The following is a 24,854-nucleotide window of genomic DNA, read 5'->3' on the forward strand; positions in this document are numbered from 1 at the left end:
TCCATGGATCCTAGTGCTGGTACATTCCACTACCCGAGGAACACGCTGAGACAGGCATGAAGCCCTGTGACCAGTCAGATTACAGGGCCCTGGCCTGCCGCCAACCATGTGCTCTGATCACAGGTCAGCGCAGTGGGGAGGAACCATTCATAAGGACACAGCTAACCTTTGTATGGGGAAAACTAACCCCAGTGCTTGCCTGCCGGCTGTGGGTTAGCGTTGTCTTGTTGGTCAGCTTATGGAGCATTATGGAGCATCAGTTTATGGAGCATTTCTATGTGATGTCAGGTTTTTAATAGCATGCCTTCAGAGAGTGTCAGATGCTTGGCACATGGCGCTGTTTCTGTCAAGCTAGAGGGGAAACCTAGGCACAAGTAAGCCGGTGTGAGTTAGAGCAGAGATGGACATCTATGTGGGATGAAGCAAATTGGTCCATGTGAGTTATCACATCTCTGCAACCTTGAAGCAGTGCCCTCTGAGTGGAAGCCCTGGTGACGGGGCAGGTGGGCGTCCCAGGCTGTGTCCAGGCCGAGGGGCCTGGAGGAGAAGGTGGAGCTGCCGGACCATGTTTGGCTGTGTGTCCTTGCTCCCTTGTTCATTTTTGGGAGATCTGGTTGGAGAGAGAGTGTGGCTACCTGGGATGAGACCCAATTGCCAAAGGACCCCACTATCCATATCACACCTGGTCTGTCAGCCAAGGTCTCTCCTCCTCCCCGGCTGTGATTCCGAGTTCCAAGGCTCTAGGATACGTCTTGTGGCTCAAAATAGCACTCAGTGATAGCGCTCCTTTTTGTACCTGGTCGGGAGACTGTAATCCTCAAACTTCTTAGTTTTTTCCAAAAAACTTTTATTTATTTTAAGTGTGTTTTTCCAGGACCCGTCAGCTCCAAGTCAAGTAGTTGTTTCAATCTAGTTGTAGAAGGCGCAGCTCACAGTGGCCCATGTGGGGATTGAACCGGCAACCTTGTGTTAAGAGCACTGTGCTCTAACCAACTGACTAACCGGCCGCCCCTTCTTCTTAATTTTTTGATAAGGGCAACTTTTCAGAGACATGGAAGGAGAAATAGAAATAGAACACGGTCGACTTTGACTCTTGTCTGTTCTCTCTTGGCAGTGGCCCCCGGGATCACGTTTTCATTTACTTCACCGATCATGGAGCTACTGGAATACTGGCTTTTCCTAATGATGATGTGAGTTTTTCTTAACATTGTACAGGCAAACTAGGAGAATGGAAAACAAAAGCTCAGTGGTGACATGAAACCTGTGATACAGGTTTCTAATGTCCTACCAGGACGGTATATGTGGCAGGTGAGTGTGGGGACACCGTTAGCAGCTTGAAATCTGTCCAGAGGCATCTCTTCTGGCAAGTTTTCCCTGTGTTTCTTTTCATATCCCAGCATCAGTCTCTGGCCCAGGGCTTGGGAGCATTGCACTAGATGCAGTGATAGAACACTGTCTCTAAAATGCTCTGGACAAAAGAATGAGTGAGGAAGCGCATTCTCCTGCCCTTTTAAAACGTGAACAAAACCCTTGCGATGACATTCTGGGATAATGCTGTTCAGTATGATTCTTTCCAGGATAGGTAAATAAGAATTTGCAAAGCATCCTTAGGAGACTTAATTAATGGGTTATCCAGCAAATGGTTTCTCTTGAGGTCTCGATCTGAATGTCAGTGTTCTTACCTTTCAGCTTCATGTCAAGGACCTGAATCACACCATCCGTTACATGTACAAACACAAGATGTACCAAAAGGTAACATCAGCGCCTTGGGTGGCGGTGGGGTATGGCTGTGGGGAAGGCAGTGAGTGGAAGCAGAGCCCGCTGTTCCACGACTGGCCTTCTAACTCTGGGCAGCTGTGTTTTCTGGAAGGGGTATCCTTTCGGTCAGTCTGGTTTCCCAGGATTAACCTTTGCTGATTCTCAGGCTTCAGCGGTTAGATCAGAATCCCTGGAGATCTTGTTATCACAGGGTGTGGGTCCCACCCCCAGATCAGGTCTGGGGAGAAGCCTGAGAATTTGCCTTTTCTGAGTTGACGCTGATGCTGCTGGTCCAGAAACCACACTTTGAGGGCTAATGGTCCTAGAACTGTCACCTATTTGGGGCAGCTGGGGAGGAAGACACCACCATCTTATTTTCACCTTGGCCTTCGCTTGCCCCATGGCACCTGTTATAGAAACTGCATAGCTCAGGCGTGGACATGGTAGTAACGTGGAAAGATGGCCCCTGCACTGTCTCCCTGTGTGGGACAGTATCTGTGGCTTGTCTTCTCTGCATTGTTTCAGCTAATAGATCATTGTATTGTATTAATGATGAATACATTTTGGGTCCTCCTGGTGTATATGACAACAGCTTCTGTAGCCTCTGGCAGCAGCCTCTTTCAGCAGAGATGTAAACAAAAGTGAAAGACTCCTCAGAATGGGTCAAGAGAGTGGGGAGAGCCGAAGTCGCGATGGCGAGAGATCTGTCTGGCCGGGGTGTGAGTCTAACTGTCTCGTTTGCCTCACAGATGGTGTTCTACATCGAAGCCTGTGAGTCTGGGTCCATGATGAGCTCCCTGCCCAGCGACATCAACGGTAGGTGGTGGGAGCCCTGGCCTCTGAGCCAGACTGGGTGAGCACGTTACTCAGAGCTGCAGTTGGGCATTCTCTGATTCTGCCAACGTGAAGAACCAAGTGTTCGACATAAGCAGGGGCCCAGGGCAGCCAGTGTGTAGAAGAAGGGAGATAGGTGTGGGCAGCTCTGGACTCCCTCTGTTCCTCGGGGATTTGTGGCCAGAGAACAAGAAATCTGCACGTGAGCTTCACAGGGCTCTTCCAGGTTCTGAAAGCTCCTGAAGTCCAAAGTTACACAGTCTTTGGACTTGTCTCTGTCCTTTGCGACACATTGCCTGCTGGCTCTCTGATCTTCGGCAGGTGACTTACCCTCCTTGACCTTTAGTTATCCCCACCTGTAAAATGGGGATAAAGATAGGATCTTTATATCTGTTTATTTATCATTTTAAGGGATAACATCCATCCAGAACAATTCCGAGCCCATGGTAGCTATTGCATAGGTTCCATCTAACTGTTTCTTCAATAAATGTTAACTGTCTCCAGAAACTAAGTCTCCAGGGCTGTTAAAATCTTGCAGCATTCTTCCAAAATAGCTCGATGTCTAAGTAAGCATGCGTGCTTGCCTATTGCTACAGAAAGTGTCTGTCAGTTGGCCTCTCTTTCTTCCACTTGTCATCTTAGACGGATTACCAGGAGCAAACAGTGCTGGCTGCAGTGATGCCTGTCCGCCCTCCCTCTGCTGACTATAAGTGGCACACTGATTACACTAAGAAAGAAGGAAAGACCCAAGTTTCGAGTGCAGTCCACAGCAGAGTATAAAATGTGACCAAAACATGTCTTTCATTCCTCCTAGTTTATGCAACTACCGCTGCCAATCCCGACGAGTCATCCTATGCCTGTTACTATGATGAGCAGAGGTCCACGTACCTGGGGGACTGGTACAGCGTCAACTGGATGGAAGACTCGGACGTGGTGAGCCCTTCGAGGGGCTGCTGTTCAGCTGAGTCTTGACCATCCGCCTCTAATGGCTGAAGGACTTTCCTGTTTACATTTTTGCAGGAGGACTTGACCCAAGAGACTCTCCACAGGCAGTACCAGCTGGTCAAATCCCACACCAACACGAGCCACGTCATGCAGTATGGAAACAAGGTGAGCAGGGGAGCCTTGCACTCTTGCTGTCGGTTCTTCAAGTCCCCAGCTGACTCACCTGGAACGTTTATCTCTTGGTGAAGAGAAAGGGGATCCGGGTGAGAAATGGCCAAGGCAAGGATGGCTGAGCTCCTCGTGGCCACTTCATCCTGGGGACCCTGTACGGGCTTTGGAATCAGACCTTGCTAGATTCAGACTTGCGAAGTAGTGAGACTTTGGGCAAGTTCCTTCACCTCTCTGAATCTCCATGTCCTCCATGTCAGATCCCTCATGCACTAAGGAAGGATATGCATCCAAAACACGAAACATAGGCCAGGCACCCAGGGAGGGGTTAGCTTCTCCAGCTTCCATGGCATGGCCCCTAGAACCTCACCCTGGGATTCTCGGGATCCTGCTTCCCTGAAAGTTGCAGGGTGTTACCCTTACCATTTGGCTGTAAATTAGAGACATTTTCCCCCTTCAGCTATGTCCAGAAGGGCCTAGGTGATTAAATAGGTGTGTTTAGCAGGGCTGTCTGTACTAGGTCACAGCCAGTGGCTTGGGCTTAGGTAGCACCTCCAGCTTTAGCTCTGCTCGGCTCTGTGGACCAGCCCTCAGCTCTAACCTGGACAGATGCTTTGCACTTTCCTACTTCTGGTCACTAGGGATAGGTGATGAGCGTGGGAGCTGAGCACAACCCAGGGTCGCCGCTGGCTGAAACAACCCTGGTCCACACGGTGTATGACCATGGAGAAGCGGCTGCCTTTCATGTATGAAAGAATAGCAATTCTGTTGCAAAAGGTGCCCGGCATTTTTGAAGTTCATTGTCGGTGGATTTTAGGTGCTCAAACATGTTGCCTTGCCCGCTGCTGGCACGTGTTTTCAGGCTGCGACTGTGGCCCTTCCGTGGCCCTGAACCGGTGAGCCTCCAGGACCCAGGCTGCATTTGGTACATCTGCTGTCCCGCTGACACTGGCTTTCTCTGTCTCTCTCCCCACCCCAGTCCATCTCTACCATGAAACTGATGCAGTTCCAGGGACTGAAACACAAAGCCAGCTCTCCTATCTCCCTACCTCCGGTCCAGCACCTTGACCTCACCCCAAGCCCTGAGGTGCCCCTCATGATCATGAAAAGGAAACTGATGTCCACCAATGATCTGCAGGAGTCCAGGCGTCTCGTTGAGGAGATCCACATGCATCTGGAGGTAGGTCGTGGTCGGAAGTGCTGCTCCCGGCCTGGCGAGCTGGGTCTCTGCCTCCTGACCACCTGACCATTACCCAGTGGTGCTTACAGCCAGGTGACAGAACTCTGGCTCACCTTCCACCTGCCACCTGGGAGCATGTGGGACAGGAAACTGGCCTTTGTACTCTGTGTAAATAGAAACCAGTGAACGGAGCAGTGGCTGTCTTCATTCTTCATTGGTAAACTGACCTTGCAGGAAGCAAAGAAATTGGGGGCTCATCTCCTGTATGCTGCCAAGAGGCCATGGCAGATGGGCATTTTTGTCTTTTCTACCTCGTTGCTTAAAAAATATTTTAATTTTGCTGCTTGCTGAGTTACTAGCTAATCATATTTTTTAGAAAATACAATCCATCAAAAATTTCTACTTCCTTAGGAAATCATAGTCATAGCCTAAAATTCTCGTTTTCAGTAGCTCAGGAGTTTGTTTGGAACCGGCAGAATCACTTGTCAGATTCTAGCTGTGCGGCCAGAACCACCAGGTGTGCACGCACTGGGCTGCTGGGCGGAGGCTGACCGTCCTCCCAGCAGAGCCAGCTCGGTGTCAGCTCTGTGCCCTCATTGGCACAGCACAGGGGTTGATGGGCTGGGATATGGCCCCAGTGTTCAGGGAAAGATAAAAAATCTGTGTGATCCGTTTTAAATTCGTTTATCTAATAAGCCTGACAATTAATCCGTCCTATTATAGTGGTGCATTAACCAGGGCATAGTTTTCCTGTTGGAGCCACAGTGTCACACAGCAGTCCTCACACTTCCTAGCCTTGGACCTGTTTGTCGTTTTAAAATCATTCATCCCACAGAGCTTATGTTTATGTGGATTCTGTCACTATTTTCTGCATTAGAAATGAACATTGAGATTTAAAAAATATTAACTCATTTAGAAATGACAATAAAAGACTCCTTTTGTGTTAATTTATTTTATGAAAAATAACCATTTTCTAAAATAAAAACAATTTTGGTGAGAAGAGCAGCATGGCTTTACATGTCTTTTCTGCCCCGTGTAATAGAAGACAGCTAGTTCTTGACCTGCTTCTGCGTTCACTCTGTTGGGCTCTGTTGTTCTGGCTGAAATGATGAGGAAAACCCAACTTCATGCAGTTACATAGTTGGGAAAAGGGGGACCTTCCGGGCCCCTGAGAGGTCTCGGTGCGCCCCGTGGTTCTGGGCCACCACTGGTCTGACACACAGTGGGCAGTGAGTCCTTGTGGCGGTCGGACCCGGATGAAACCCACCCTGGCTGGGAGTGGTGTGGGATGGTCAGAGGCCTGGATTGTAAATTTTGGTTAATGAAGGAGCAACTTTCTCTCTATGATGCTGGTTTTCGTCATCTGGGAAGGAAACAGTGCCCCCCTTTGTGTCCCTCTCTATGAGCTTTCAATGTTTCGCAATGGACAAAGGTGTCTGTGAACATATAGCACCATTCATGGGACATCAGTCTACTTTGGGGCACAATTTCTATGCCCTGACTTGCCCCTGCTTTCCTCAGAGTGGGTCATGCCTGTTCTTCCGGTATTTAGATGTAAAGGTTTCCATCGTGCCAGGAGATCCCTAAAAGGCAAGGTATTTCTAAAGGTTTCTAGCTGTCACAGAAGCTTCGTGTATATCTTTTGCCCCCTGCAGAATGCAGCTGTTCGCATCTCTTTTAACCTACTGGGGTGGGGGCTGTGAGAAGAGAAGCTTCTAACACATCCAGGGTTCCAGGAGAGGCTGCGTTAGATACATTTAGAAAAAATGTGTTTCTTCGCAGGCCAGGAACGCCATTGAGAAGTCCGTGCAAAAGATTGTCTCCTTGCTCGTGAGGTCTGATGACGAGGTGGGGAGGCTCCTGGCTCAGAGAGCCCCGCTCACGGCTCACGACTGCTACCAGGAGGCCGTGTCACACTTCCGCACGTATTGCTTTAACTGGCACTCCCCCACGGTAAGCCCAGGCCCCCTGGGGCCGCCAGCTTCTGCACCCCAGCTTCCATGGGCCAGCCTGGCCTTTCCCTGACATTGTAAACCCAAAAGCTAAATTAATATTGTCCCTGGAAATCACATCCGCTGCATTACCTCGCAGAAGGTTCCACATCCTAAGGAAACCATGGACTCATTCAGAGGCCTTTGACCGGGATGAGAGGAAGGAGGTTGTCCAAATTCACTGACCGTAAATCCTGGCCCTAGACACTCTTCATTGTCCCAGTGGCTAGGAGGTTACCAGTTATAGATGACTCAACTCCCGTTCTCTTCACACTGTTGCTGTCCCTGCCACACCCCATCCCGCACACCAGCCACACAGGTTTTTCTCCCTTTTGCATCTGTTCCGTCTCCTCCCCAAGATTTATTGTTGTAGTCAGGCCCTGGCCTGTGGAGGAGAAGAAGGTACCAAGTTTCTGCAGATTGTAATGTCAAGGTTGGAAGGTACCTAAAAAGACCTCTGGTTAGTATTGTGTGATGCTGGTTTCTGCAAATTGTAAAATGTCAGGGTTGGAAGATACCTAAAAAGCCTCATCGCTGGTCAGTACTATGTGATGCTTGGATCCTCCTTGGGAAAGGAGCAGCAAACTGTGGCCCACAGGCCAAGGCCTGCCCACAGCCTATTGGTTTCCCCCCACCGAGCCTGTTGTTATAAATAAAGTTTTATTGTAACACAGCCACACCCAACTCGGTCACACTGGCTGCTTGCACATTGGAGCAGTGTTAAATAGCTCAGACAGCCTGCAAAGACTAAAATATTTACTGTCTCGTCCTTTCCAGAAAAAGTTTGCCACTTCCTGCTTTAGAGCTGTGTTTTTCAATACAATAGTCACTAGCCTCAGTGGCAACTTACATTTGAATTGAATTAAAATGAAATAAAATTGAAAGCTTAGTTCTTTAGCCACACTAACCACATTTCAAGTGTTCAGTAGCCACCTGTGACTGGCAGCTACTCCATTTTGTTTTTGCATTTATTTAACCAAGTACTTTCCTCATTTATTTAATAAAGTTTTCCATTTATTTAATGCTTTATCCTCCGGTGTTACTTTTTCACCCTCTGGAATTACACAAAGTGAATCTCTTCCTCCTTCCTCACAAGAGTTCTCAGTCTCCCCTGAAGTTCTTTTCAAGCTCAGCATCCCCAGTTGTTTCGGTCTTAGCTGTTCCAATCCCTTTCAGCCCTCTCTTACTACTTGTCTGCCTCCCAGAACGAGGTTCCCAGAACCAAAAGCCAGACAGCCAGGGGACGTGCTCGGTACTAGAGAGGGTTGTCCGCCAGGAGTCCTAACCTGGGACTGAGAGTGCTCCTGGAGGCCCGCCAGCCCTGTGCATGGGTGCATTTTTTTGGGAGGAGATGGTTCATAAATCTCACCAGATTATCAAAAGGTGGGTGGGGGTCCATGACCCAAAAAAGGTCCAGAACCACTGGTCAAGATGCTCTATCCCCGTAACCACAAACGTGGGATATTCCTAAGTTAAGAGTTGATTGTATGGTGAAATGCTGATGTTTGATTGTGCCTTTGTGTCTCTTTTCCTCCAGTACGAATATGCTTTGAGACATTTGTACGTGCTGGTCAACCTTTGTGAAAAACCGTACCCTGTTGACAGGTAAGTCAGCACATGGCATTTGAAGCGTCAGTATCAGTCTGAGAGCCTAAGGCAGCGGTACTGCTTTCCTTTTCTGCAAGTGGCCAGTTTTGCTTCTGCTACCTCCTACCTCTAATTGGGGGAGAATTCAGAACATTCTCTGTGAGAACCGTGGGGCGGGCCCGTGGCAAATGGCTGCCTGTTCCATGGTGGGTTATATGTGTCGTCATTTCTTCAGAGTTGACATGCTTCACCAACTTCTTCCTGTTTCTTCCAGAATAAAATCATCCATGGACAAGGTGTGCCTTGGCTCCTACTGAAACTCTGCCTTCTTGATGCTTTTCCAAGTGTGAACACCGTCCCTGGGAATGTGTGCTAATCAGAGACTGAAGAAGTAGAGCAAGAGGGAAGCGAACCCCAGCAGCTCCAGCCCAGGCCTGTCTTGTCACAAGCGGGCTTGCTGGCCTCTCCCTACTTCCCTGGTCTCCTACAGGTACCATGTGATGCTCTGAGAACCCACAGATGTGACTGGGCAAAGCTCTGTGTTGAGAAAGGTCTATTTGCTTTTTTTTAAAGTTTTTTGCCCATTAGTTTTAAGGAGCAAGAGGTTCACTGGGGCTTCTTAACCAGTGAACACATCTCTGTTCCGAGGAAGTTGAAGCTGGAGCCCCTTATGTCTTCAGAATGAGTTTACTGAAGGGGGACATAAGCCCCAACGGGAAGACTGTTTTTAGAAAATAATATAATTTTTGGCTGCGTTTGTATTTTATTCCACAATGAGGACACGTCTTACAAAATAAAGCTTCTGACTGACCACAAGTGCTCCTTTCGGGCCCTGATTTCGTAGTGTATGCTCGTGGCCACATCTCCCGTCCTCCCTTCCAGTTGCTCGCCTGCCTGCTTCTCTGCTCTCCTGGGACTCAGCCTCCTGTGCCTTTGCTTCGTGCTCTTCCTCTTGCCCTGCAGTGCCTTTCCCTCCAGCAGACAGCCCCTCAAGGTGTGTCTGCAAGTGCTGCTTCAACTTCCTCCACAACTTCCTCCACACCCCTCAGAAGGCGTCTCTCCTCCGTTTGTTTGCATTGTCTCTCGTCTCGTACAGCGTATGTCGGGGTGTGCCCTTATACCGTGCGTGGGGGCTGGAGGGTGAGCTCAGCTCCTGGAGGGTGGAGGCTGCCTGACTCGTCTGCATGTCCCTTGGCCCAGTGCCCCACACCAGGAGGTACTCATGACGGGTTTGTGAAAGACATGTGAGAGTGGCACTAACCACATCCACGCCGTGGAATATCATGCAGCAATAAACACGAGTGGAGCGCTGGTCCATGCTGCAACATTAAGCCGTATGAAAGAAACCCACGCCCAAAAGACCGCATGTTATATGATTCCGTTGATATCTCGTGCCCAAAATAAGCAAATCTAGAAACAGAAAGTAGGTGACTGAAGAGGGGGAATAGGGAAATGGTGACTGCCGATGGGCGTGAGGATTCTTTCTGAGGTGATGAACATGTTCTAAAATTGATCAGGGTGATGATTGTACAACTCTGAATATACTAAAAACCATCAAACTACATGTTACATGGAATTATGTGGCTTGTTAATTATATTTCAAGAAAGCTGTTTTTAAAAAAAGCTAGATGCTGTTTGGATAGAGAAAGAAAGCAAAGAAAAACAGTAACACTAAATGTTACACTTATGACCACCTGTCTTCATATAGTGAAAGCTGCCTTATTTAGCAATGATTGACGGTTTGGAGTTGAATGGAATGAAAGGTGAGACACTGGCAAATAGGGTGATGTCTGTGACAAATTTAAAGGTGACGCATGTGTTTTTAAGGGGCCGATTTTTTTTATCAGCACGCACAGATGATTCTCAGTAAGGCTGTCCTCATAGGGCTAATCAAAATGACTTCAGGTTAAAGAACTCTTACTGTCCTACAGATTTTGGGTACTCTAGGGTTTTAAGTAACAAGTACAATAAGCTTATTGCATGTCTTTATCTCTAATGCTCAACAGTGGGCAACTCCAGGGCTGGCTGATGTTCAAAGAAATCAAATACTCAAAAGTAGAATTTTTAAAGGGAGTATCTTAAAAGGCCTCAGGATACAAGAGGTAAAAGCTCTTTTTTTCTAGAACTGTTAACTACCCTCTTGATCCTGCTTCTCTTTATTTGCCCTTCCCATAGAACAAAAGTATACTTACCTATTTAACAAATACAGGAACTTGAATGTCTGGTTTTAAAGGATAAAAGCAGTTATGTTTCATTTCTCAAATAAACGACAATTTCACAAGTCACAATGCCTTGACTGTTTTTCCTGTGGTTCATAGGGCTCCAGTAGAAACGGGCTCTCCATCCCTTGTCTTAAGCCATTTTCTATTAGATTTCTAATAAAGGAGACCTTTCTATGTGGTCACAACTAGGACCGGCATTTTTTTTTTCCTAATTATATTTAAAGTGTAGAAACACGCTCTTCTGGCACAAGAGGTACATTGCACAGAAACATCCAGAGCAAGACATGGCCATCCCTTTCCTCCTTAGAGACCCCAAATGTCAGTGTGATATTCATTGTTAGAGTCCCCTTCCTATGTATTTACATAAGTATGTACAAATTAGACTTTATTTTTTACCTTTTCATTATAAAATAAAACATTTTCAAAAACCATACAAGACAAGTGTATTGCTTAGTGAACTATAAGGTGAACAGCCATGTAACTAACTACCACTCAAATCAAGAAATAGAATTTTACCAGCGGTATGAGTCAAGATTCCTGAGAAACAAAACCAACAAGATATGTTTACATCTACAAGGACATAGAGAGGCTTATCGTAAGGAATTGGCTCCAACAATTGTGGAGACTTGGTAAGGCCAAACTTGCAGGCCGGAGACCCCCGGAGGAGTTACAGTTTGAGTCCAAAGGCTGTCTGGCTGGTAGACTTCCTTCTCCATCAGGGAACGTGAGTCTTTCTCAAAGCCTTCAACTGATTGGACAGCGCTCACCTACATTATGGAGGGTAATCTGCTTGACTCAAACTCTACTGATGTAAATGTGAATCTCGTCCAAAAAACAATATCCAGAATAACGTTTGAACAAATACCTGGGCACTGTGGCCCAGCCAAATTGATACATAAAATTAACCATCACCCCAGCCACCCCAGAAGCCCTTCATCCATCCCAGCCGCGGCATCCCTTCCCCTCCCCAAGTAACCACTCTCCCTGTGTTCTCTCTGGTTCTATCACAAGTGTGCGTCCATCGTCTAGTCCTCCCACTAAAAAAATGGTAATTCTTTTCAGTCTTTAACCTACAGGTTTCCTCCTCATCTCTTTCTTCTTCCAGTTTCTGTTGAACCCAGGCTGTTGATCTGTGTTCTTGGTCTGGATTTTGCTGATTGCATCCTCATGGCACTGGTCATCATGTTCTTCTGATACCCCCCCCACCCCCACCCCCCGTGTCTCTTACGAATCAGCAGCTGGATCCAGAGGCTTGAACAGACCGTGGTCCAATCTCTCTGGTGAGGGTAGAGGTGGGGCTGCTCTTTAACGAAGAGGCTCACTGGGCCTGGGTTTCACTCCTTTCTGACGTCATTACTTATTGATACTCAAGGCCTAGATCCATGAATTCATTAAGAAATGACAAATTGGTGCAATTCTATCATTTTTTCATTTTTAATAGACTTTATCAGAACTACTTTATCAGGAATCACTCCCCCTTACCTGCTATCCCCGCTGGTGTAGCTCATGTCGTAAAGACAGGAAAAAGACTCAATTCTGTCCTCTTAGGTACCTAGTTTTTTGAATTGTTTCCTTTCTTCCTCAAAAGCTGACCCGGTAAGCTTTCTAACTATCATTTTGAACTCATAGATTTAAACATCTAATGGGTTTAAGTCCATTGCGCTTCTTTGTTGAAGCTCAAAGTGTCTTTTTTTGGCTGATGGAATCTTCCACGTTAATTCCAAACGCCCTTTGTCAGGACCCTACTGAGCCTCGGTAGTTCATATCCGGCATGTCAAGATGTCCCACTCTCATTTTGTGCATGTCCTGTCCCAAAGCTGGGATCAGCTATTTCTCCAGGAAACCCTGGTTTCTTTTCAGGAGAAACAGTATTTCAAGACGACAGTCTGAGTGCTGGTTTGGACATTGTTTCTAAGTCTTTTCTAGGAACAGAAACAGGAAATAATATATACAGATACGTGCATGCATCTAAGTTATCTATGCATGTGATAAAATGCGTTGTCAGTTTGTACTGTTATTTCCAATTCAAATTCAGGATTTTTAGTTAACTTCTCATATCAACTATGTCTCCTTTCTTCCACACCAAGAATGCTGATTCTCAAGGACACGGGATAATACAATTAGAATGTCTCTAATTATACTGATGTTCTCATTAACGATTATAATCACCGAAAAATTTTCTCTATGTATTCTATCCCCATTCTCCATTGTTTTAAAATGGTTGAACTAATACCTACATTGTTCAATCACATAGTCATGGCGTACTACATTCTCGTTTTAACCCTCATTTAGATTTAGTTATATCTATCATTATATACTTAATACCACTCACTAGTCCTTATGTTGATGTCTCTCGAGTCATTTAGGAGTTCCAAAGCATGTTCTCTAGAAGATTCCTCAGGGAGAGGTCATAGGAACCACCTTCCCTGAGTTCCCCCACCTTGATAATCACTTTCCCTGTACCCTTCAAATATGAAATGGAAATTTTGCTGGGTGTAAACTACCTGACCCACTTTCTTTGAGTATCAGGTAATTTTACTAGAATGTGTTTTGGTGTTAGTTCTTCTGGGTTGATATTCTCAGGTACAAAAGGTGCTCTTGAAAATACAGTTTCAAAAAATATCAGAAAGGTTATCTTACATTATAATTCTGCATTTCTTAAATATAATTTTCCATTCTCTTGGTTTGGTTTTCTTCTTCAGTGACTCATGTTGTCTGTGTATTCTATATTCTCTGCCTCTCTTTACTATTCATCACTCAAATCCTTTTTATCCCTTCATTTCTTTTTTTAAATATACTTTTTTTTTTAGAACAGCTTTAGATGTACAGATATATCAGAGAGTTAGCACAGAGAGTTCTCACATGCCCACACCCTATCTTACATTTGTGTGGTACATTTGTTAGAATTAATGAAGCAGTGTTGATACATCATCGTTAACTGAAGTGCATTCTTCATTCGTCCTTCCTTAATTTTTAGCTGATGCCCTTTTTTTGTCCCAGGATCGCTTCCTGGATACCATGTCACATTTAGTTGTCATAGTCTCCTTAAGCTCCTCTTAGCTATATCAATTTCTCAAGAGTTTCCTTATTTTTGATGGCCTTGACAGTTTTGAAGTATACTGGTTTGGTATTTTATAGAATGTCCCTTCATTGGGACATTGTCTGAGGTTTTCTCACGATTAGGCTAGCATTATGGGTTTTGTTAAAATGATCACAGAGATAAAGCGCCATTTTCATCACGTGTCAAGGGTTCGTCCTATCAAAATGACTTCTCATTGGCCATGCTGACCTTGGTCACCTGACTGGGGTGGTGTTTGTCAGGTTTCTCCACTGTACAGTTACTGTTTTCCTCCGTTTCCCATGCTCTCAGGAAGGAAGTCGCTATGCACAGCCCACACCTAAGGAGTGGGAGTCGAGCTACCCCTCTTTGAGAGAGGAGTATCTGCGATTCTGCATGGGGGATTTGTGTCTTCCACTTCACTTATTAACCCATTTAACCATTTATATCTGTGTGGACTCAGGGACATTTATTTGTACTTTGGGTTGTAATCTGATACTTCGTTGTGCAAATTATTCCAGTTTTGGCCATTAAGAGCTCTTTTAGTTGACTCCTGTCCATTCGACGTACTCCCCATTAATATAGGTTTGATTTTGTGTTTTCAGCACTTCCTTACTTTATGTTACTACACGATGCTCCAGGCTTATCTTGTATGTTTTCTGCCCCAGTCCTAGAATCAGCCATTTCTCCAAGAAGCCCTGTTTTTTATTTTTTTATTGGAGAATTGTATGAGAAACCCAGATCTGGGCATCTAGATTCGCTAGTTTCTTCTTCTAGGCCCTCAGAGCTGGGACAGCAAGTAAATACCAGGGGTGCCCCCAAAAATGTATACATATGACTTATATTCATCTTTTGTTATCAGTATATATTATTACAATTTTAATACAGTTTTTTTCCTTTCTTAAAATGTATATACATTTTTTTGGCACCCTCTGTATATGTGTGTATACTAACCCATGTATATACACATACCTATAAATATTTCTCTATGTAACCATCTATATCTATATTAAGCTAAATGTGAGTTCATACTGATGTCTCCAACTCGATTCCATCACCATTCTGACTTTCTCCCCTTTCTTATCTGTAAACCCCCATTCTATCAGGGGAAAATGTGGCTCCCACCATCCACCATCCATTTGATTAACTCTTTGACTTCAGTGTACGTGGATAGCAGTATCGGAATTATTCCCTGTGGAGACCAATTTTACCAACTAGATACAATTCTTACAAGCAGTTCCCTTTGCTTTTGCTTTTATGAACTCCTCTCAGTTCCAAGGCTGTAAGGTTCTATGGGTTTTGACAAATGCATAACATCACAGAGCCACCGTTACACTCGCATACAGAGCAGTTTCACTGCCCTAAAAATCCTGTTTTACCTGGTCAACCCTTCCATCTCCCCCGTGTTCCTGTCAAACGCTGACCTTTTTACTGTCTCCATATTTTTCCTTTCCCCCCGAATGTCATATAATTTGGATCATATAATATGTAATCTGTTCATAGTGGCTTCTTTCGCCTTAAGCATTTAAGGTCCATTGGTGTATTTTCGTGGTTTGATAGCTCATTTCTTTTTATTGCTGAATTCCATTATATGGATGTATCATAATTTGTTATGAGGGACATTTTGGTTGTTTCCAGTGTTTGGTGATTACAAATAAAGCTGCTATAAACATTCATATGTAGGTCTTTGCATAGACATAGGTTTTCAAATTAGTTCAGTGAATACCGAGGAGAGTGATTACTGGATCGTAATTGTAAAGTAATTGTAAAACTATTGTAAAGACTGTTTAGCTTTGTAAGAAACTGCCAAACTGTTTTCCAAAGTGACTGTACCATTTTGCATTCCCACCAGCAGTGAAAGAGAGTTCTTGCTCTGCCTCCTTCCCAGCATATGTCAGTTTTGGGGATTTTAGCCATTCTAGAATATAGTGATATCTCATTTTCCTTTACAATCCCTTAATGAAAAATCATGAGTGTCTTTTCATAAGCTTGCTTGCTATCTGTATATATTCTTTGCTGAAGTGTCTGTTCAAATCTTTTGCCGATTGTAGAATTGGGTGTTTTCTTATTGTTGAGTTTTAACAGTTCTTTGTGTATTTGGGATACAAGTCCTTTATCAGATGTGTGTTTTGCAAATATGTTCTCCCAGTCTGTGGCTTATCTCTTCATTTTCTTAACAGTGTCTTTTGCAGAGTAAAAGTTTTAAATTTTCATAAAGTTCAACTTATCAATTTTTCTTTCATGGATCACGGTTTGTATCCTTCATTTATTTTTAAAAAAAATTTTTGCATCTTCTTTTTCTACTAATGCACTTCCAGTTTTGTTTATTTGGCATTATGTTCCTTCTAGCTTAATCTTCATTTCTGAAATGATTACTTCTTTTTTTTTTAAACCCAAGTCTTTTTTTGGGGGGGAAGGGAAACAGGACTTTATTGGGGAACAGTGCGTACTTCCAGGACTTTTCCAAGTCAAGTTGTTGTCCTTTCAGTCTTAGTTGTGGAGGGCGCAGCTCAGCTCCAGGTCCAGTTGCCGTTGCTAGTTGCAGAGGGCACAGCCCACCAACCCTTGCGGGAGTCGAACTGGAAACCTTGTGGTTGAGCGCCCATGCTCCAACCAACTGAGCCATCTGGCCACCCGGGAGCTAAGCGGCAGCTCATTGACTTCATTCTAGTTGTGGAGGGCACAGCTCACTGGTCCTTGTGGGAATTGAACTGGCAACCCTGTTGCCCAGAGCTCGTGCTCTAACCAACTGAGCCACCCGTCCACTCCCTCAAATGATTACTTCTTTTCTTTCTACTATTTTCCTCAGTTCTGTTACCTCATTTCTGAGTTTTTCTAATTCTGATTCAGGTTATTCTTTCATGTCTTGTATCATTTTTTTTCATGTTTCCAAGCTCTCTGTGAAATAGGAGATGCATTTTTGAACTGTTTGGGGGGCTCATCTTTCTAATATCTTTTCAATGGTCACTCATTTCACTTATGAGAATCATTAGGTCAGTTGAGGTGGCTGCATCCTTTCAGGGGAGATGGTCACCAGGCCAGCCTGGAGGACTGAAGTGCAGACTGGATATTTCCCAAAGGTAGAACCCCGTTCTCCCACTCCCCATCGTCGGGCCCTACAGTTTCAGATCATTTGACCCTGACCAGGGACTGAGTCTCTTCCTGAGCCAGGCTGGAGGGAGCTAACCCCCAAATCTGTGGGTCTTCTGCCCCGTGGTATCGTGCACGCACCGCCCACTCCCCATGCCCAAAGCTGATGCAGTCTGTTCCCTGGTAAGCCTGTGTTCCCCTCAATCTCCGCTGAAGGCACCGCCCTCCACCACAGCGTCCAAGCCGGGACTCCGGAAGCTCGCTGGGATCCTCCCTCTCCCACACCCGTCGTTGATCACACACCCTCCCTCCCGTTCTGCTGGTTTTACATCTTTAACACTTCTCCACCCCTCTTCCCTCTTCCCCACTTTAGACCTCATCTCCTCTCCCCCAGATGACTACTGCAGGCTTCAGTAGGTCCCCCCTGCCTCCAGCCTGGCCCCCTTCAATTCTGCTCCATGTGGGTGGAGAACCTCCAGACTCCGTGTGCTGCCAACCAGGAATACGCAGCCCTGGTCTGAACGGCCCCTTCTGTCTCACGTCCCACGAGTCCTGGCCTCAGGCTTTATCTTCACGTCATCCTGAAATGACCAGTTACCTGCATCTAGCGCACTTGGATTTCATTTTTCTGTGATTTTTTCTCCTTTCTTCCATCTTCCTTGTCAAGAACTGTCACGTCTAAGATTTTACCCCACTTGCCAGCTAACAAGGTCACCTGCCACAGTGTCATACGTGCTGGCAGAAGATAGGAGATTCTTGGGTCTGAGACAAAGGACTTTGTTCCTGGCACAGGCTGTGCGAGCTTCATGTTTGCTTCCATTTTCCCCACCCGGCCGGCCAAGTGCCCTGAGGGTGATGCGGGGGTGGGCCCAGGTGCATGTGGGCGCACACTGGGTCTGAGGCAGGCTGAGCAGCCCCAAGTTCAGGAAACTCCTGATCTTTTAAAGAAGGCTGCTAGCCAACGAGCCCACCGTTTGCCCCGTGGGGAGACCCTGTCTGCCAAGGTGAGACATTATTTCATTATCCTGGTTAGGAAAAAAATATCTGCCCTCATCCTAGGAGGGAGAAACTATATCTTCCAAGGCTATTCAAATACTCTTCAAAAGAGGACTGGAGGGCTGGCCCAGTGGCTCAGGTGGTTGGAGCGCTGTGCTCCTAATGCCGAGGTTGCCGGTTCGATTCCCACATGGGTCAGTGAGCTGCACCCTCTACAGCTAAGATTGTGAACAACAGCTCTACCTGGAGCTGGGCTGCCATGAGCAACTGGAGGTTGGCGTGAGGGTGTCATGCGGGGTCTCTGGTCCCGCTCCCCACATAAGAACGAAGGACATGGTGAGGCCAAAAAGGAACACCCACGGAGCCATAGGTAGGGGAGTCATACCACTATATTCTCACTGGCGGCTGGTTGGAGACACAGGAAGCAGGAGCCACACGATCCGCAACCTGTCGTCCACTTCTCTTCCAACCAACCTCACTTGCTAACTGTAATCCGCCTCTGCATCCTCAGTCCACCCTCTGCGCTTGCTAGCTCAGCCACAGCAGTTATATCAGTGGCTAATGGCTAACTGGTAACAGCTGATGGCCAACTAGTCCCAGCTGACGACCATCTACTACCCGAGCCAGCACCTTTCCACGTGAGGCCGAGAGCCTGGAAACTGCACCCCTGGCTCTGTCCCCACAGTGCCGTCATGAGCGGCAAGTGGCCAGCGTGAGCGGCCAGCAGCCGAGAGCTGCCGTGAGCTGCTGTGAGCGGCCAACCGATGACTGGTGACCGACTGCCTCAGCCGAGGGGAGCTCAAGGCTCATAATACCAGCATGGGCCAGGAAGCTGTGTCCTACACAACCAGACTGAGAAACGATGGCTTGAACCAGAGTTGGGGGGGCAGGCAGAAGAAAGGGTGGAAAAAGATAGCTGGAATACAAGCTGTCAATCACTCTTCACCAGATGGGCAGAAATGCAAGAAACCCATGGAGGGTTACTCCCAGCAGCCTTGCAAGTGTTCTTGTATTTCCTTCTGCTCTTCGCCAACTCCTTATCCGTCAAGACCCAGCTCAGGCACCCGTCTCCAGAAAGCTCTTTGTCCCTCCAGGTGGTTGCACGCCCTTCACTCCCTCAGGCTGCCATAATCCCCCATGCCGGCCATCGTCATCACACTGGTCACATTAAACGGAAAATATGCTCATGGCTCAAATCACCCCCAGATCTGAGTTCACCTATACGTAGACCATATAACGCCTTCGCAGAGATTTGGAAAAGGCGTCCCTTCTGGTGGACACAGTCCTGTGCCAGAGTGTAGACCTTGACAAGTGGAGCCCAGACTGGATTTCAGTCCCCTGGCAGGGAACAACTTTCCTGCCCATACGGTCTAGTCCTGAATTTACCTTTTCAAATAGATCTGAGGCTCCCCACTGCCCACCGCCAGCCAGGAGCTTGTGTGATCCGTGCACAAGCCTGGGAAATCAGGGTATAAGCACCCTCATTTTAAGACTGGAGAAATGGAGGCACGAAGATGTGAAGTGAGCTGCTGAGGGCTTGCAGCTGGCTGGTCTCCTGGCTGGGGTTCTTCCCACCCTGCTGCTGAGTAGGCTTTCTGACTTTGAAGCCAAACAGATTTCAGAGTTCCCTTTTGGCTTCGTGCTGAGTGGGCTGCAAAGACATGATTCCTGGAGAGCCTTTCTTGGAAACCAATGTTTCCCAACAAATAGCATGACAGCTGAGGAAGAGGGAAAACCACCGCCTGGAGCTGGCGCTTTCCTTACCAAAGTCCTGCTCTATGTGACCTCCCTGAGAAGGAAGAGCCTGGTCCTTGCCACAGCTGCTGCCCACTTCCACCATGTCAGATGACACTGCCAAGCAGGAGGCAGCCCCAGTCCCTGCCAACCGAGAGCATACACTGTGACCGCAACTGCAAATGTGTGCCAGGCCTTGCAGGCATGGCCTCAGGCCACCAAGTGGGGACAGCAGGCTTGTCTGTGAGTGGGGGCCATAAAGTGTGTCTACACTGCACGCAAGGGACCCTCCCCTCCTCCCTTTGTCTCTCTCTCAGGGCCTCTGCTCCTCTCTGCCCAGCTAGCTCACCTGCAGGCCTGTCCCTTGTCCCCTTCGCAGAAATTTGCTCAGAACGGGGGCGAATTGGATAGACCACATTAAGGTTTTGTGAGGCCACCACAGGCCAGGCATCTTCAGAGCCAGTCTGAGACTTCTCCTGACGGGCAGGACTTAGTACCCAGCTGTCACGGCCAGGAAGGGGACATAGCTAGGCATGGCAATGGAGGAGCAGCAAGGCGAGAGCACCCTGGGTGGCTCCTCCCAGCACTGCTGCCCCAGTCCCAGCCCCAGACTCAGGCTGTGGGGCCAGTAAAGCAGAGGGAAGGAGGGAGCCAGCCCCTTCAAGGGGAGAGGGGACAAATGTCGCGAAGGAGACACAGGATGTCATAACACAGAGATGTCTTATGTTCCAGCCTGTGGTCCTGTCACCCTTGGGGACGCACACAGACACACAGCTCTGGACTCCTGACCCCTTGCTCAGGGCCTGTGGAGAAGCCAGATCTGTTCAGTGGCATTTCAGTCCTGTTGGTCAGTTCAGTTCTACAACGCTCACCATGGACGGCTGCCTCCGGCGAGTTCATCCAGAGACGGGTCCGAGAGGCAAGGCTCCTCCGACTTTAGTTTTCTGCAAACAAGTCACGTAGGATGCTGCATGGGGCAAGAATGCCCTAGATTTGGGGGTCAGTCAGCCCTGAGTTCAAACCTCACTTTGGCTTCTAACCGGCCATGTGACCTTGAGTGAGTCAGTCCTCTCCTGTTATGAGGTCAATTGTGTCCTTTGAAGTTCATCTGTTGAATCCCTAACCGCCAGTACCTCAGAATGTGACTGTATTTGGAGACAGCCTTTAAAGAGCTGATTAAGTTCTATGAGGTCATATGGCTGGGCCCTGATCCAATAGGACTAGTGTCCTTATAGGAAGACGCACGCACGCACAGGGAAAAGGTCCCGTGGGGCCATCTGTGAGCGACGTACAAACCAACCCTGTCAACATCTTGCTCTCAGACTTTCAGCCTCCAGAACTGGGAGGAAATCAGTTTCTGTCGTTGAAGGCCCCCAGTCTGTGGTCTTTCGTTGTGGTGGCCACGCAGGCTGGTACAGCCCTTCCTTTGAGCTTCCATGTCCTCACCCATAAATACTCCCCCAAGGGGCTCTTGTGCTTATTACATGAAATAATGCTAATGGCAGCAGACAAGCCGAGGGCTTGGCATGGGTGATGCCACCTCGGGGCCCTGGATCAGGCCCTCCCACCTGAGGTTGTCCTGTCCTACCCCCCTGGGGGACACAGGCATCCAGATGACAGGGGCTCCAGGTGGCCCCAGACCTCCTGCGTTCTGGCCTCTCCTGATGGGTGGACCCCAGCATTGGCTTCAGGACAGCGGGCCCGGTGCACACGCTCACATACATGTGTATACACGCACATATGGTGGACAGTGGCCCCCTCCATCCAGTTCAATGGCTGGTTCTGCCCCCTTCCAGGCTTGGTGCCCAATCCACCCTCTGAATCCTACCCCTCCCCAAGCTTGGGCCACACCTGGGCAAGAGGGTGCTTGGGTAAGTGGACCCCCTCTGACCTTCTCCTCCAGTCTCAGGCCTCGTGGGAGGCACTGGGCACCTGGCTGTACAGCTGGGGGCACGAGGCTGCATGGCCAGCGTGGCTCAGGGCTTTGGGGAGCACTGGAAGCTCAGGAAGGGGACAGGGTCTGCATGGGGGAGGCCAGGGGAAGGAAGGGCAACCAGGGATCACAACTGGCTGCCCTCAGCTTCTGGGTATTTGCCCATTTCCTCATGTGTGTTACACCACCTCCCAGCACGGAAAGTCCTCCAGGGCTGGCTGTGTCTGGAACAATCCCCTCATCTCACATTGGGCTAGCCCGGAGCCTGAGTCTGACAGGTGTTTGTTGGCTGGTTGAATGAACTGGTTGATGGCGCCCGGTTTAATTCAGGCAGGTCCAGCTCCCCTCCCCCGGGCATGCTGCTCATTGTCACCTGTGCAAATTTTGTTTTGTTCTCTGCTGTTTCCCAGGGCCTAGAAGAGGGCTGATATTTAGCAGGCACTCAACAAATACATATTTTAAATTAGTGCTGAGGGCACAGTCTTGAATGGTCCAAACCTGGTGGAGAAAATAGAAGTATTAACAAGACTTACTGCAATTCAATGAGATATCACTTGTGAAAGGGAATGTGGACAAGACTATCTATCTGGTCAGCCCAGGAAGTCAGGGAAGCCTTCTTGGAGGAAATGGGCTTTGATGGATGAAGAGTAGTTTGACCAGGCAAAGACTGTGCCTCTGGGATGGGTAGCAGAGGCAGGAAGGTGACAGACTGTTTTGGAAATAATCCAGAGGTGGAAATGATGGTGAGGCAGCAGGAGATGACGAGGCTGAGGGGCACACAGGGGTCAGGACCCTGAGGGCTGAGTACACTGCAAATTCTGTCAGAAGACGGGGCCCTCAGTGGAAAGGAGGAAGTCTTCTGAACCCCACCTGGGAAGGAGTTTAGGATGTTAATGGGAGGCCTGGCTGGCTGATCAGAGCGCCAGCCCCTTGACAAAAGGTGATGCCATTTTCAAAAGGATTTTTATTAAATTCTCCCCACATGGTGCCTTTTGCCACAGTTGCCACAGCCCTGGGGTGTGTTCACCAGGGAGAGGGCCCTGTCAGTGTTCCTGTGTGGCCGAGGCTGGGCTCGTCCATGTAGCCACGGAGTTGGCCTCCTCTGGAAGTCCTGGTGTATGTCTGGCTGCTTCTGGAGGGTTCAGAAACTGTGTATAGGGGGGACGGTGGGTGCTGGTAGCTGAGGGCAGGCTCCGCAGCACAGATGAGGGGGCCTGTCTCTTCAGCACATACCCTGAGAGACGCTCCTGAGATGCGGGGTGCAGCCAAAACATCCCAGCTCCATCTGGGGACGTGGGGCCAGCTGTGGCCAGGCCACGCCTCCTGAGGACAGTGCTGGGGAAGCTAAGCCCTTTCCGGAAAACACTGAGGATGGGGCAGGCGTGTGTGTGTGTGTGTGTGTGTGTGTGTGTGTGTGTGTGTAGAGAGGGCCTGGCCTGAGGGGCTGTGTGTGAACAGGGGCCAGGCTTCCGCTCTTGTGCTGCAGCTGGTGGAGAGTCCCTTCTCTCTCTGAGCCTCAGTTGCCCTTTCTAACAAATAATTTGGCCTCTCAGTGCTATGACTCTCCTTCAGGAAGCACCCTTGGCCACTGCTTCATGTCATTTTCACGACTGTCCTGCCCTGTTGGCCTAGGCATGCTCAGTGGGTTGCAAGCATGTGTGACGAGCGGGCATTCATGTTGGGAGTGTGTCTGTGGTCAGATGGGGGGCGCCTGCATGTATGAGGGGTTCAGCTGAGTGTGAGTGTGGGGGGTGAGCGAGTGTGAGCCGGGTCTGCCCGCTTCGCCGCCCAGCCAGTCTCGGTAAACACTGCCATCGAGGGGGCTACAGTGGCCCCGGCCTCACAGGAAGTTGGGCTCTCGCACCACGAGGCACGGCGGGTCCCCGCTGCCCGCGCCGGCGTCCAAGGGCCTGTACACGAAGTGGAAGTCGCGCTTGGGCTCACTCCGCAGCAGATAGCCCTTGATGTGGTGCGGCAGCGCCTCGTCCGCCAGCTGGAAGCAGCGCCCGTCCACCAGCACGAAGAGCCGGTAGTCCTGGGGCTGCAGCACCTCAAACTTCTCCGCGCACTGTGCGCACAGCGCCTCAGCCTGCGTGTCCGCCCGCGACGCCAGCGTCCGTGACTGATGCTCAGGCTCCAGGTACGACACGCAGATGAAGTCCTGCGGGGCGAGATGGAGGGGACTTGTGTCACCGGCTGGCCAAGCTGGTCCTATCTCACCCCACCCCAATGCCGGGAGCTTGGACAGGGGTGAGGCGCTGAAAGGCCTTGGGCAAGTCCTTTCTCTCCGGGCCCCTCGCTGTAGAGACAGGGGATTGCCGGAGCAGTCGTGAGGCTGGAAGTCAGGGCACCTGCAGCTGACCCTGCTGTGTGACCTAAGGCAAGGCCTGTAACTCTCTCAGCACCCCTCTCAATGGGGCTGACGCTCTGGGTGAGTCAGTGGCTTGGAGTCTTGGCAATGAGGGGTGAGCGCGCCCCCTGGTGGCCAGCCCATGGGCTCGCCATCATTTATCGATCTGTCACTTCCTCATCATTTCTGCCTCTCTGAGTCTTCCTGCACCCCAGGAGCATAAATAAAATCGGAGACAGATCCCAGCCCTAGCATCCTACGGTGTGGCTGGGGCTGCAAAGTCATGCGGAACAGTTTAGCCCTTAGTGTTGGAAGAGCCTGGGTGTGGGGGGAGCTAAGGAGCTGGAAGGTGTGGGTGGGCTGTAGGGGGGTAGGGGAAAGCCTGGTGGAAGGGGGAGGGAGCTGGGCCTGAAAGGGCGGGTTTAGGCCAGGTGGAGAGGGGAACCGCAGGAGCCACGTGGGCAAGGGTGAGGCGATCCCTGCGGGGGCTGGGGAACACTCGCGCACACACAAGGATGGCACGTAAACCTTCCTCTACCGGCCCGGGAGGGAGCACCATATGGCGGAAGGATGGGCCCTCCACTCCCTGCCTGGCTTTGAATCTGCTCCCACTCACTGTGTAACCTTGACCTCTGTGAGCCTCCATTTCTTCAACTGTAAACTGGGATAACACCAGTCCTTACACCATGGTTGTGAGCAAGCATGTTAAAGTAGCTCCCATATCCCCAAGTACCTTGAGAGCAGGTAGGAAGAGGTGTGTGCGGGGCTGCCCCCTTGTGGAAGGATGGTAACAGCACAGCTTTCCCAGGATGATGAGTGCATATGAGGCGCCAGGCTCTGCGTCAGGAGTTTCACCGGGATTGCCCCCTTCTTCCAAGAGGGGAAGCCCAGCCCACTCCCTCGGTCTTAGTGGCTGCCTGTGCTCTCCTTGTCCGCCATTAGGCCTCCCAAAGGCTCTTTATACCTACTGACGACTGTCAGGCTCTGGGCTTTTACTTCCAGGGAAGG

At 48.9% G+C, this 24,854-nt stretch overlaps 2 protein-coding genes across 2 annotated transcripts in view; one reads left to right on the forward strand and one right to left on the reverse strand.

Moving 5' to 3' along the window:
• Positions 1 to 9,279, forward strand: part of LGMN (legumain) — a 28,206-nt gene extending 18,927 nt beyond the window's left edge. The window contains exons 6-14 of the mRNA XM_033108615.1: positions 1,115 to 1,190; positions 1,690 to 1,752; positions 2,508 to 2,574; positions 3,407 to 3,525; positions 3,613 to 3,702; positions 4,685 to 4,885; positions 6,668 to 6,838; positions 8,414 to 8,481; positions 8,738 to 9,279. Coding sequence (XP_032964506.1) covers positions 1,115 to 1,190; positions 1,690 to 1,752; positions 2,508 to 2,574; positions 3,407 to 3,525; positions 3,613 to 3,702; positions 4,685 to 4,885; positions 6,668 to 6,838; positions 8,414 to 8,481; positions 8,738 to 8,780 — 898 coding nt within the window. The 3' untranslated portion in view covers positions 8,781 to 9,279. The remainder of the gene's footprint in view (positions 1 to 1,114; positions 1,191 to 1,689; positions 1,753 to 2,507; positions 2,575 to 3,406; positions 3,526 to 3,612; positions 3,703 to 4,684; positions 4,886 to 6,667; positions 6,839 to 8,413; positions 8,482 to 8,737) is intronic.
• A 13,168-nt stretch (positions 9,280 to 22,447) lies between these two features.
• The window catches only part of RIN3 (Ras and Rab interactor 3), a 111,220-nt gene continuing 108,813 nt past the window's right edge, over positions 22,448 to 24,854 (reverse strand). Inside the window, exon 10 of the mRNA XM_033108117.1 lies at positions 22,448 to 23,657. Within this exon, the coding sequence (XP_032964008.1) occupies positions 23,337 to 23,657 (321 nt within the window). The 3' untranslated portion in view covers positions 22,448 to 23,336. The remainder of the gene's footprint in view (positions 23,658 to 24,854) is intronic.

The sequence above is a fragment of the Rhinolophus ferrumequinum genome, chromosome 6, assembly GCF_004115265.2.
Source record: "Rhinolophus ferrumequinum isolate MPI-CBG mRhiFer1 chromosome 6, mRhiFer1_v1.p, whole genome shotgun sequence".
Taxonomy (NCBI): Eukaryota; Metazoa; Chordata; class Mammalia; order Chiroptera; family Rhinolophidae; genus Rhinolophus; species Rhinolophus ferrumequinum.